At 36.4% G+C, this 13,657-nt stretch overlaps 2 protein-coding genes and 1 long non-coding RNA gene across 4 annotated transcripts in view; 2 read left to right on the top strand and 1 right to left on the bottom strand.

Annotated features, from left to right (window-relative positions):
• LOC108732282 overlaps nt 1-7,509 on the top strand; it is a 40,339-nt gene extending 32,830 nt beyond the window's left edge. Inside the window, exons 3-5 of the mRNA XM_025973868.1 lie at nt 2,588-2,786; nt 3,690-3,796; nt 5,352-7,509. Of these exons, the coding sequence (XP_025829653.1) occupies nt 2,588-2,786; nt 3,690-3,796; nt 5,352-5,474 (429 nt within the window). The 3' untranslated portion in view covers nt 5,475-7,509. The remainder of the gene's footprint in view (nt 1-2,587; nt 2,787-3,689; nt 3,797-5,351) is intronic.
• LOC108732283 overlaps nt 2,699-13,657 on the bottom strand; it is a 38,160-nt gene continuing 27,201 nt past the window's right edge. The window contains exon 6 of the long non-coding RNA XR_001937066.1: nt 2,699-2,779. This is a non-coding gene — a long non-coding RNA (uncharacterized LOC108732283). The remainder of the gene's footprint in view (nt 2,780-13,657) is intronic.
• The window catches only part of LOC108732268 (Nance-Horan syndrome protein), a 59,363-nt gene continuing 55,302 nt past the window's right edge, over nt 9,597-13,657 (top strand). For both annotated transcript variants that reach the window (XR_001937063.1, XM_018462963.1), the window contains exon 1: nt 9,597-10,198. Coding sequence is in view for 1 of the 2 variants with exons in the window: in XM_018462963.1 (XP_018318465.1) it covers nt 9,910-10,198 (289 nt within the window). In the remaining variant the exon portion in view is untranslated. The remainder of the gene's footprint in view (nt 10,199-13,657) is intronic.

Below are 13,657 nucleotides of genomic sequence, written 5' to 3'. Positions count from 1 at the left end.
TTCTTTCAGTCGAAGACTCAACACTTAGACTGATGGTAGTTACAAAGAGAATGTTATTATCCAACCCTTGTGTCAGAAATATATTCCAATTATCGCCAAATCGAAACTACCTAACGTCATTCCTTGTCCAATTACAATTGACGGAGCAACTGACAGACGTTCATTAAAATTAACACCACGATCGGAATCGATCTATCTCATTTTTCGTTTAATTCTAAATCGATGCTTGTAGGTTATAATACGGAGTAATGAAGAGAAGAAAATGGGGCAAAGGCGTCCGGGTTCGATGGCGCACAAGTCGACCGCCGCGACGCTCCAGCGTCTGTTCTAAATTGAAAGTTCGTTATTAAGTTGACATCGGGGCGAGCGTCTTCTCTTTGTCGGCGTTTGAGAGATTAGCGATTCATTATTATTGCCTTCTCATTCTCTTTACTAGTTTAATAAGTAAGTATGTTCATAATTAGCTTATCGATCAAAAAGTACGACGATCCCGTTTCACAAGCCCGTTCCCTAACAACGACCCCAGTGCGAAAAAAATCGTAAAGAAATTATCGAAATAGATAACAAATTAATAACTTTTTGAATAAAATAATTCGAAGTGGTCTGTATTCTGTCGAAACTGCCAGACTTTTGGATCTCATCAGCGCGTCGCAGGCATCTCCAACAGAACACAGACCAACTTTTACCTGGTGTCTTAACAGCGCGTTTTAGAAAATACTACAAATGGCGCAGTAAACGCCATCTGTAGCTCGATGCTACATTTTATTATTACGTATGCTCAAACAAGGTCCACTTGTGTGGATATCTACTTGCTGAAAACGAATCCCGGCGTAGCCAACCTCAACGTGATAGGCACGTTAGCTTAATCGAATAAAATAATTCGAAGTNCCACTTCGAATTATTTTATTCGATTAAGCTAACGTGCCTATCACGTTGAGGTTGGCTACGCCGGGATTCGTTTTCAGCAAGTAGATATCCACACAAGTGGACCTTGTTGGAGCATACGTAATCCTAAAATGTAGCATCGTGCTACAGATGGCGTTCACTGTGCCATTTGTAGTATTTTCTAAAACTTTTTGAACGTTTCAAAATTGAATCTGATGTAAATTTTCTCAAGTTTGATCGCGCCGTATAACCGCAATGTAATTCAATTTCACCACAACGTAATAATAACTAACTACAATGTAATGACTTCAAAATGCTCGAGAAAGTTTAAAACATTTACTTTCGATGTTGTACAATAATCGTAGTCGCAGTTACTAGTCAACTGTTAGATGAAGGATTGTCATTTCTATTCATGTCCGTCGTTTGATCCTTTATCAGGAAGTTTTGTCACTCGGAAACTATTTCTCGATTTCGAAAGCGAGGCATTTGTGCGTCACCCAACAAACTGTACGTCAATACCAAGTGGTTTCTACGGTCACAGGGGCCTAAACTTGTTGTGTCAAACTGCGAAAATTCTGAGACAGTTCGGAACTCTATTACACCAAGTCTTGGAAGACTATGTTCCAGTACAGGCCCAACCACAAGCCTTACACAATTTTAAATTTCGATCACATTTGTGCAAGGGAATAAACAAAAGACAAAATTTCATTTCTTGTTTTTGGTTCGGCTGTCCCCGCATAATTTCGTAATCGCGTTTTTGGCAACTCCTTCGACTTGAACGGGGGATATCTTAAGTGGTCCTTAACCGCAGGAACTTTTCTAGAAGAAAAAAGATCCAATTGGAGTTTTATTGGACAACTCAGCAAACAGCAGAACGAGTCTGAACAAAAGAAAGAACTCGATCCGTAGAAGAAACAAAACGTTTGAATATTTCGAGATAGAAAAAGGAATAGACCCCACGCCAGTCAGGAACATAATCCAGAGGCAGCTTAAGACCCTACCGCTACCCATTTCTACGGGCTTTTAGTCGGAGAACAAGCACTGAATCCAAAATTTATTTTCACAAGAATAACGCAGCGACAAAAAAGAAAACAGAAAAAAGCGAAAACGATAACTTATTTTTCGCATGTCGTGGTGCCGCGCGTAAACTTCTCGGATGGCAACTGTCATCTAACCAGTGGCGTAGTTAGAAAAACAAGTGAAGATAGCGTGTTACAAGCAAGCACTTGACGCTATCACAGCGCGAACGAGCCGTTTGTAAGTTAACGGATCATCGATCGGAATGTCATTTATCTAGATTATTTCACGCGCGCGCTCGATCGAACGTTAATAAACGTGAACTTTAAGCAAAATTGGATTGCTACCATGTAATCTCCCGTTTAATGGACGACAATTCCATTTTCGTAGCAGCGCGACGGCAAAGTAACAAAGTGAGCTAGCAATAACAATAAGAACGAATTGGAAATGTAGCCAGTATCCATTATCAACATGTGAGATTAGGTAATCCCTAATCCCGCACTTTATCAAAGTCAACTTTAATTTAAAATCGTTTCCATTGGACAAGAAACTAACTTTCGCTAGGGTGTTTTATGGGTTCATACAGAAAGCGGTTTTAGCTTAAAAATACCCGTATAGTTAAAGTATAAATAATATTTGGACACTTACCATCACGTCCACGGATGAATTATTTTCTTCCTTCTAGGAGGTGATCCGACTGGAAACGGAATACTGGACGCTCGTGGACATCCCGAAGCAAGAGAAACAAGAAACCGTACCCGCGTTCGTATTAAGGGCGTGTACCATTATGGAAAAGGCCCAGAAATCGGGAGAGGGCGTCAAGACTACGGCGAAGTTGGCAGAAGAAGCCCAAAGTAAAAAGGAACGCATAGAACGCCTGGAAAGTAAGAAAATTACCTTATAGAGTTCCAAATTGCTAAACAACTAAACAATACACATATATATATATATATTCATTAGAAAAAATATAACAAATAGATAACAGATTTCGAAATGGTTCAGTTAGTGACTTTATTTAGCATGTTCTATTTCCGCACTCTTGGCATGTAAGAACATTAACCAAAGATAGGAAGGCAAAAGAAAAGGTAAGAAAGATCCCCGTGTTCAAGGAAAGAAAATCCAGCGACAGGACAGTAAGCATGACTGGATAATCCCATTGTGCAAATGCCTTTTCGCATTTTACTTTGCTGCCTCTCGCCTGTTCGTTCTCTTTAGCGAAAATAAAATAACAATGTAGATACTGACGTTCAAAAGTAGTGAAGTCCTTATCTAAACGACATTTTAACGACCACATAAAATAGACACTTTTTAATCAAATACCAATGGTGAACTCGTTTTCCAATTATAATACACAGCTACTGCAATTTTTGACATTTTTTTTCCCCGGTTAATTGAGTAAAATACACAAATGCAGTTATTTCAGTTATTAACACCCTGTATGCATTCGGGACATGCTATCATCTTTTATGACCCGCAAGAAGCGTCTGAAAGGGAGAGATTGCCCGATTCCAGCGGCATTTCCAGAGTTAAGTTTTTACGAGGCAGTTAATAAAGACTTCAGGAAATAAATTGTTTTTTTTTTTTTTTTTTAACGCGACATCAGGATCTTCCGCTACTACCTCCGCCACGTTGCAGCACCGTTGCCTCGTGCCAAAATAAATTTACGAATTGACTGCATAAAACAAAAGAATCGCCTAATTGGATAAACGAAACACAAAATAAATGACTACGCTATTTTACGTTTGTATGTTGTTTAGAAATTGTTTTTTTTTTTTTTATTGTTTCAGACATGACCACGTCCCAAATTGATTCCGAGAACACGCAGATGACCAACGACCTGTACAGGCTTCTCAAAAAATATTCTGGCCTACGAAATCTAATTAGACAACTCAAGGTGAACAACGTCATTATTTCTTCTTCTATTATTATTATTCTTTTATTTCTTCAGAAATTATTCAGTAGCAAACAAATGAAATTTATCGCTTCCGAAAATATTATCCTCAAAATATAGGGTTGTTCGGAAAGTCATTTCGTTTTTTTTTTTTTGTGGAAATAAAAGACAGTTTTCGTATAATAAACAAATACTTTATTAAATTATATATTGACCGTTCTGGTCCAACACCTTTTGCCATCTTTCTGGTAGTAGCATAATTCCACGCTCATAAAATTTTTGGTCTTTGCTGGCAAAAAACTGATCGAAGAGGTTTTTGATCTCCTCATTTGAGGTGAAGGTTTTACCGTGTAAAAAATTTTGGAGTGACCGGAACAAATAATAATCCGATGGTGCCAGGTCTGGAGAATATGGTGGGTGTAGCATTGTATCCCATTCAAGCTGTAAAAGCTTTTGGCGAGTGACCAAACTTGTGTGAGGTCTCGCGTTGTCTTGGTGAAACACTACACCTTTCCTGTTGATTAGTTCTGACCTTTTCTGTTGAAGTGCATCATTCAGTTTGTCCAGCTGATGACAGTAGACTTCCGAATTAATCGTTGTGTTATCCGGTAAAAGCTCAAAAAAAACGATTCCTTTAAAATCCCACCAAACAGACAGCATCACCTTTTTTTGGTGAATATCGGCTTTGGAAATGGTTTGAGCCGGTTCATCTTTTTTGCTCCATGACCTCTTGCGTTTGACGTTGTTGTATACAACCCATTTTTCGTCCCCAGTGATGATGCGCTTCAAAAACGGATCATTTTCGTGACGTTTGAGAAGCGAATCGCAGACGTCAATGCGGCGACACAGATTTCTCTCTGTGAGAACATGGGGAACCCATACATCGAGCTTCGAGGATAATCCCAGGCCTTTCAAGTGGTCATAAACTGTTGAATTTGATAAATTTAACCTCAATCCGATCTCACGTGTTGTTATTCGCCGGTTCACATCAACTAATGCCTTTATCGCGTCTTTATCAGCTTCAACCGGCCTTCCCGAACGTGGTGCATCTTCGACATCAAAATTGCCGGATCGAAATTTAGCGAACCAGTTCTGGCACTGGCGTACTGTCAACACACCTTCTCCATACACATCAGTCAATTTCTTTCTGGCTTGAACAGCATTTTTACCCTTTCTGTAGTAAAACAGTAAGATATGTCGAAAATGCTGCTTATCGCTCTCCATATTTAAAAGGGCACCAACCAAAAGCTACTGCGTAGAATTAATTGGAATTTTTCACACACAAGTCTTGCTATATGAGTTCTCAAAGCATATAAAAATTATACGGCTTAAATGTGAAGTTGGGTGCAAAAGAATATAATTAAATCCTCTGTCGGGAAAAAACGAAATGACTTTTCGAACAACCCAATAGTAAATCCAATAATCCACACATTCATAAACCAAATGTCCTCTTCGGAATACACTAGATAAAGAGGTCATTCGTGAATCTTTTAAAATACCTTCCAAAAAGTTGGTTGATTTAAACTAATTACATATCACCCTGTATGTTTACGTTTAGAACGACTATGTGAATTCGAAACTGTACCCGATGTTCCCTCGTTACACAATGCTCAAGGATATGATCAAGGACATCATGCTCCACCCGGACTACATGGAGGTTTGCCACGAGGTGGACGCATAGCCAAAATCCTTCGCGGCCTAAAACGCCGTATCACATACTGACGCGATAAAAACCGCCACCCCTTTTCCACCCCCTTCTAAGGATTAAATATTTCGGGCTTCTTCGCTACTAATATATTTTCTTCACAGTCGGACACTCATCAGTACCTATCTAGACTTGCAGTGGGTAATTACTGAGAAAAATTCAATAAATAAAAGAAATATATATATAAAGGGGCCTAGCAAATTCAATAACTAAAAGAAGAAATAAATATATATATATATCAAAAAAAAACAAAGGGGCCTAGCAAAGAGGCATACAAAAAATCTGGGTAGGCTGAAAGTCGAATTTTTCCAAATCTAGGTACCATATCTATATAATTCGAAATACGTCTCATTACTTTCGAAATTGTAGTACGTATTAGATTAAGATTACATTAAGTACTAGCATATTAATAGTGTAAATTCTTGATCTTTATTGCATTTGAACAAATGCGTACAAAGTCTGAAAACTTTGAGTTCGATTATTTGTTAATTAATTGCTAACAGCAATCATTTATCAAAAAGGATTTGTCGAAAATTTTGGTGGAGGAGCCAGGACAATTTACAACTAAGTCTACAGTCGAGTCATAATTCCAGTTTCATCTTCGTTTAAAGTTACCTTTTGACTATATTAATAACTCAACCCCCTATATTAATCCAATTTCTACCAACACCTTTAAGATCATTTTAATGTCTTTTAACAAAACAGTTGAAAATTTGCCACTGACGATGAGGTACGGGGTTGATACCGAACCTTCACTTATATTAGCCACTTTGCAAAATGCACCCCTGATAATTTCTAACAAGAAGGAATTTTGTGTAAAAGCCTTAAGCCTCGTTTAATGCAATTTGCCTATGTAACCGGTAATATGATATATCTCTACGATTGGTTGAGGGAACTGTAATCAATTTGGGTCGTGGAAGTCGGCTAAATTTATAGGCACCCCTGAGGCGCCATTAAACTTAATTACAATCCTGTTATTAATGCAAAATGCCGTTTCGGCTTCCTCTGATCACCTGTAACACAATTAAGAAATAAAAAACAAAATCACGCTGAAGGGACGTAGATACTAAACTTAACTTGTGCTGATAACGCCAAAATTGAAGTCCTTTATCGATAAGCTTGAAATTAAGAAAAATTTTACCTAAAAAGTCATGTTTTTATAATAAACAATGGACTAATACTTGAATAAAACAAATGAGACGTTAAAAATTAAACATCTGACAATGGAAGAGTTAAACAACTGAATGCCACAAAAAGAAGATCAATTTTGTTTTAACTATTTTAAAGATTATATTGAAAACAAATGAGTGTAGAATTGGAAATAAGAATAATAGTGACACACATTTCACAGATTCTTCGCCGATTTTTGTGACATACTGTACAAAACCATCTTTTAATGAATTACTGTATTTAGTTATTAGTTAGAACGCATATGACGATTATCTAAGTATAAAACACTGCCTTTAGCAAGTAAATTATGTACAATATATACTTAAAGGTGCATGTTTGTGTGAAAATTGTACTGTATGTATGTAAATATCAATTTATTAATATGCATCTGATACTGTAAAATTTATAGAAATCCGTAGGTAAGTAATGTAAGATCACTTGTTATATCTACTGCAAACATCTGTTTTCGATGTAAGTATAAATAATAATAATAGTGAAAAAAATTAATTAAACAAAGAAAACCTATTAATAAACATAAACAATGATGCTAATAAATGTCTGTGAGGTGTATCTGTATTGGGTAAATTATAACGTATAATGACCACCTACTATGATATCTGTAATAGTAACAATAGTAATATGACATATTAAAGCTTGCTGATCGAAATTTATGCGGTCAGACAAAAAAAATAATAAATGTGTAAAAATATATTATATACTTATAATATGCGTACAACTAAATAAATAAAATATTCCTAGGTAAGAAACTTGTTGACTGCAAAATGCCTCTTCGAATGTTAATATTGTAATAAACATTAATTTATTAAAATCTTGTTATCTTTTGCTTAAATGTAAAAACACTATTACAACATATTGTACTTGTAACTTCAGGAATTATTTACCAATAAAAGTTTTGATGAAATACGAGTGTGATTTTTTATTATGTATCAGAACCCCAAATTTCATGCAATTTTCTTTATGGAAAATCTACAATATCTACTGTTACCAAGTTTTGAAATTGTTTTATTATTTTCTCTCAAGAATTTGTTCGCTACTGTTTTATTGAACAATTGCTCAAAGAAAACAACAAACAATCTTAAATAAAACAAAAGAACATCTCCTTCAGAGATCTTCGAAAGTATTACCGTCATCGCCGTTAGTAATTGAAAAGGTTAATTATTGCATCACTCTTATTATTGGATCAGGCCATTTGACCTCTTTATGTTACGATTAAACAAACATCAAGGGATTTAGTTGAGAACAACTTGATTAATCCACTCATAGTTCCAAACTAAACTACTGGTTAATGATGAGTATCTACCCCTATATAATCCGCAATTCGTAAGGGCAAATTGTAACATTGTCCCACAGGACACCAAAATATTATCGAAGAAGGAAACATTATGAAGTAAATTGATGATATTAATCTTATTACATGTGGTACAATTAATTTTGTATTTTATGAAAAGTTCTGAAAACTTTGACCATTTAATACTCTGTTTCTTTTGTTTTTGATTAATCATCCCCATGCATGGACTACCACAAACGATTTTACAAAAAGACCGGGAATGAAAATCCTTTGATGTATTCACATCATGGACTGGATCGGTACATATTGCGATACGTTAATACAGTTTTCCCGCTAAAGGATATTAAATCCTCTCGTATTAAGTTCTCCATTCATTTTATTTTTTTGATCATTAGTGGGATCATTTATGATACCAAGCGAAAAAAATAAAACTTATAAACCGCCATCACAGATAACGGGAAATATAGAGAAGCAACTTTCCTGGTTTATTAATTTTTTTTTTTGCAGTTTTATCTGTCGTCGTTATCCTTTTATTTCTAGGTGCGCTTTTAACACATCACAGTCTGCTGCAAACTCATCATTAACGATGCAATGCAGCGCTTTTCCAGAAAAGGACTGTTAATCTTTTATTCATTTCTCTTACTATTTGGTATGCAAAATTTTCATCATTAGGACTGCTGTGTCCTGGGTGTATGTAGTTATAATAAATCCTTCCAGGATTTTCGACATCTCCAATACAAAAGCACAAATGAACAGGCACAAAAAACAAAGTTACAGCGATCTATGTTGATGTGTACAATCAGCGCCACAAAACAGTTTCTTTAAACTGTATGTCGCGCAGGATACTATAAAGATTCTTGTTGGAAAACTTTCGCTCGATTGGAACCATATCCATTTTCCAGAAGGACGCTTTTCTTGCAGATTTCTTCTAACAGTCTTTTGCCTGTTATAAGCGTCGCGACGTCTGTGAATGCGCCCTCATCCGGGCGCACTTTATATTAAATAGGATACTGTAAAGAATCTTGTTTCGTTGAATTGGAACTTAGCATTTCAATTTTCCGAAAGCTTATTTTGTGAAACTGTAATTTGAAAAACTGGGCGATTTTCAAATTTTTTTCTTGCAGATTACTTTTGTCGATCATTCAATTGTTACAGGCGTCGCAACGACTGTAACAAGCGCCCGTAGCGTTCCTACATAACAGGCAGGATACTGTAAAGAACATTTTGGAAAACTTAACATTTCCATTTTCCGGACACGTATTTCTTGAAGCTGTAATTCGAAAAACTCGACCGATTTTCAATTTTTTTCTTGCAGATTTCTTTTGTCGATCATTCAATTGTTACAGGCGTCGCAACGACTGTAACAAGCGCCCGTAGCGTTCCTACATAACAGGCAGGATACTGTAAAGCTCCTTTGGAAAACTCAACATTTAAAATTTCCGCAAACGTATTTCTTGAAGCTGTAATTTGCAAACCCCGGCCGATTTTCAATGTTTTTCTTTTGCAGATTTCTTCGGACACTTTTTTACCTGTTGCGTGCGTCGCGACGACCGTGGATGCGCGCGCACCCGATCGCATATTCGAACGTGGAGCAGCGGGAAAGCGAAATCCACAAACGGTCTTCAACTGTCTCGACCTCCGCATCACCAGAAGCTCACGGCGCGCACCAGTACCATTCCGTAGCCGAAGAAGTCGACATCGCTGACCATCTTCATCGTGGTATGGCCCACGATCTTCCAAGTCGACCCGGTGGCCGACCGGTAGACATCGCGTACGCGAGTTATCGTATTCACTTTTAATAATACAGTTTTTCCGGTTTCCAATTTGATTTTCCTTTGTCGCGGGGTGAAATTAATAAATAAATAAATAAATAAATAGTGAGTGGCTGCCGGTGCGCGAAAAAGGTATGGACAAAGCGTATGATTCGAAGAAATGCCCTTCGTGCAAAGGGTGGTCGAGCCCAAGTACGTGAGCCGAACGAGCCTCTTCGACGAGGATGGAAAACCGAAGATTTCGGACGGAGAATTGGATGCCGTCACCAACAGCACTCTCAGCAACGCGCTCAGGCAGCTTGCGTCACTCGTCCTGGCCGCGAACGACATCTTCACCGAGTTAACCAAGGACCTGCAGAAGATCACCGAGAGATCCCACAGTCTCAAGACCAAAATCGAAAAATTAGACCAGAAAGTTGCCACGTACGATCCCAAGAAAGTTTCTGTTCGTAAGTACCATCCGTTATTTTTACACCAAAGTAGACACTAGAATCTTTGATGAACAAGTTTGAAAACCTTATACAATTTTGGTTATATTAGGAATCTCTTTAAAAATCAGGATTTGGAAGGTCCTTGTTACAACCAACAACCACCCACCATTGCACGTCTAAATAAGTAATATATTTTGTGCCATTCGATATAACATGCATTCATTCGTCAATTAAAAAACCATAAAAATTATTGTGACCTTGCTTTTGCCACAAAACAAATCCAAACGAAATGTTAAGTCCGTTAGTGTTGGCCTCTTGGGATATTTACATGTATATATTTCCCGAAAACCAGGTGTCCGTCCAGTGGTCTTTTCCATTTGTAAAATTATTGCAAACGAATTTGCCCGACATAACACAAGAACTACGAGAGACTAAACATGCACGCACCGTACGTGATCTATTCTATGTAGTCAGTCGATAATGTAATTCTTCGGGATTGAATTGACCGCGTTAAACATTTGTAATTCAAGTCATTTGCGTACGCGAGCTTATAAAAAAACAATAAACAAGCTAGGTACACGGCGTACAAATAACAATAATAGAGTACACTTAAAAATACATCGATTGCTTGCATAACCAACGATAAATTGGAGAGTTTAACGTACAAGGACAAGGTCGACCACAAACGGGGAATTGAAGTGGTACGAATTTTTGTTTTTCTATTTAATAATTTATATGAAACAACTTTCTTAACCGCAACTCGGGGTAACCCAACCCTTCGACATCATATAATGTATCTATTTTTTGTTGGAAATAAAAAATATCTATTTTTGCCTTGCATTTACATAATATTTTGAGAAAAGCATTTTGTATTTGATTTAAAATACGTTTCTCAAAGTATTTTCTATTTGCAAAAGCAAAATACGTTTTTGCTGTTATAAGTTTTGCTAGTATCACCGATTATATAAAATGATGAATGAAAGGTGCTCACATTGGCCATTGAAGGTGTTACAAAGGGGCAACGAGACATTTCATGAATGCTTTCTAATTCTTTAACTGAAGAGAGACCAAAAAATTCTAAACTCCTTGGAAATTGATAATCTAAAATATCGAATCGATATTGTTTTCCGGGTTCAATGTCTTGGTCCATGGAATTTTGAAGTTCCAAATTGATATCAGCACATGTCAAATCATCACTTATCGTACTTTTAGCAAGGAACTACGAAATTCTATGAATTACGACAAAACAGCCCCCCAAAACAATATCGAATTGATATACGCCAGCTGTGTAAAACTGAAAACAAGATACGTAACAGATACAAGATATTGTGGTGTGCTAATAAATGCCTATAGGTAATCCAAAATTCTTAGAAAACTATTCGAAAAACTTCACTTGTTAGATGAACCCAAAGCTAAAGAAACTATGGATTCCATTTCATTCTCTTATTACAGTGTGTAAAAGATCAGAAACAAAATAGAGTTGTAAAAATTTTGATATAAAACGATTGATGTTTATTTTACATCAAAAAAACTTATTTGAAAATACGTATTTTGCATTTAGCATTTAAAATAGAAAAGGAAAATCTATTTTGTGTTTTACATTTGAAATAACAACAAATCAAAAAAGCATTTGCATTTTGTATTTAAATACGTTTAAAAAACATATTTGCACATTTCTACAATTATCTATGTATTTAAAAATAAAAATCTTGAAGACCTAAGTCTGGCAGGGGTTACTTACGAAAGTGATAAAATTGTGATAACAGAAGTTTATTTATGTGTATAAACAAACCAGGTAGATATAGGTATATACATATAACGCCAATAAAATTGTTGGAAATTTTCTGCTGCGATAATAACTGCATTAAGTATACACAGAATTAATTCGTTTCCTTCCAAGAAACCGTTGATATTCTTTTCTTTTCGAAACCTGTCTAAACCGGCCCTGTATCTTTCACCCTTAAGCCAGCACGATATTAACCGTGTCTCTCACTTTTTCTCAGCGGGGTTTCGTCCCAATCTAAGTCTTATAACCGTCAACGACCCTGCTCGCAGGAATCCGACAAATATCTATAACAGAAACGCGCGGGACCCCTTCGATAAGGGCGTCCACACACGTTTCCTTTTTTTTTTATTTACACATGCGGCATTCCTCGTCCCTACTACTGCTGCTGCCAGCTGATGGTACGGAAGTGCCACGGTAATTTTAATCGAAGGCAGAAAAAAGAAACAGACGTCGGTGTTGACGAACTTCCGCAAGCACTAGGTACCTACCTTCTTCGCTTTCGGTAAATATTATTGTTGGATAGGTGCGATACGTTATTTGGACAAACAAACTGAAGAAATCAAGGTGGAGAGGTAAATAGAAAGAAATTAAAAAATTTGACGTTTCCTGCGTGAATGAAAGATAAGAAACTTGAGTTTGACGTTATCACTTATCATAAAACACGTAGTCTTTTTATTTGGTCTCGTTCGTGATAGACCATAATAATTATCTATCTATATATAATATGTAGGTACCTGATGTTTATTGTTGTTACTCAAATAAACGAGTAGAATGTTTGGTATGCTATAGGGAATGTAATAATAACTTTTGTGTAGACATTTAAACTATTCAATACTGTAAAGTAAACATTAATCTATCTAAAGGGGCGTACCTATAAAAACGATCATATCATTTTCAGACGTAGATAAGAAGAAAAGTTGTAATTCGATAGGGAGTGGTTTCAGAAGAATTTCAATCACTCTTTGTGAAGAACCAGGTTTTACCCCGCGATTTCGCTAGCGGTAAATGTCTAAGATGATGGCAAGGAGGGATCGAAACAGGAGGTCTCCCCCACCACTCTACCATAAAAAGTTCGTGGCGGTCTCACCCCCATGAAAAATTATGGGGGTTAGATGGGGATGGGGGTAGGGGGGATCGAAAGAGGGTGGTCACCTGAGTAAAACCCCACAAAAAATTTGCGGCGGTCTCACCCGCATAAAAAGTTATGGGGATTGAAAGTTGATTATTTTGACAATGTTCATAACTATAATTCAAATAAAATTCAATAAAAAAAATATTTTCAAGCGGGTGGAGGTGGGGGATCGAAAGAGGGTGGTCACTTGAACAAAACCCGATAACCTAACCTAACCTACCCTATTGATAAAGATATTTAAATAATGTTTTATATAACTTTCTCAATATTTTTATGTATTTTTCATTAGTTTTACCTTTAAATATTGTTTAAGAATGACTATAGATATAAATATTTACATGCCTAGAAATGTACAAAAATTGGCATATTTATTAACATTGAACCCCTATAACGTTTTATGGGGGTTAGACCGCCACGAATTTTTGTGTGGGGGCCACCATCTAGACCTTTACCACAAATTTACTAGGTATTTTAGTTGATATTAAAAATTAAGAAACTTAAAATAATTTTTAAAGAAACATGTCACAATTGAGATTATTACAAGTTACCTAATAAATTC

This window comes from Agrilus planipennis, unplaced genomic scaffold, assembly GCF_000699045.2.
Source record: "Agrilus planipennis isolate EAB-ADULT unplaced genomic scaffold, Apla_2.0 scaffold30, whole genome shotgun sequence".
Lineage (NCBI taxonomy): Eukaryota > Metazoa > Arthropoda > Insecta > Coleoptera > Buprestidae > Agrilus > Agrilus planipennis.
Note: the sequence above shows the minus strand (reverse complement) of the source record. Positions and strands in the feature narration are given on the sequence as shown.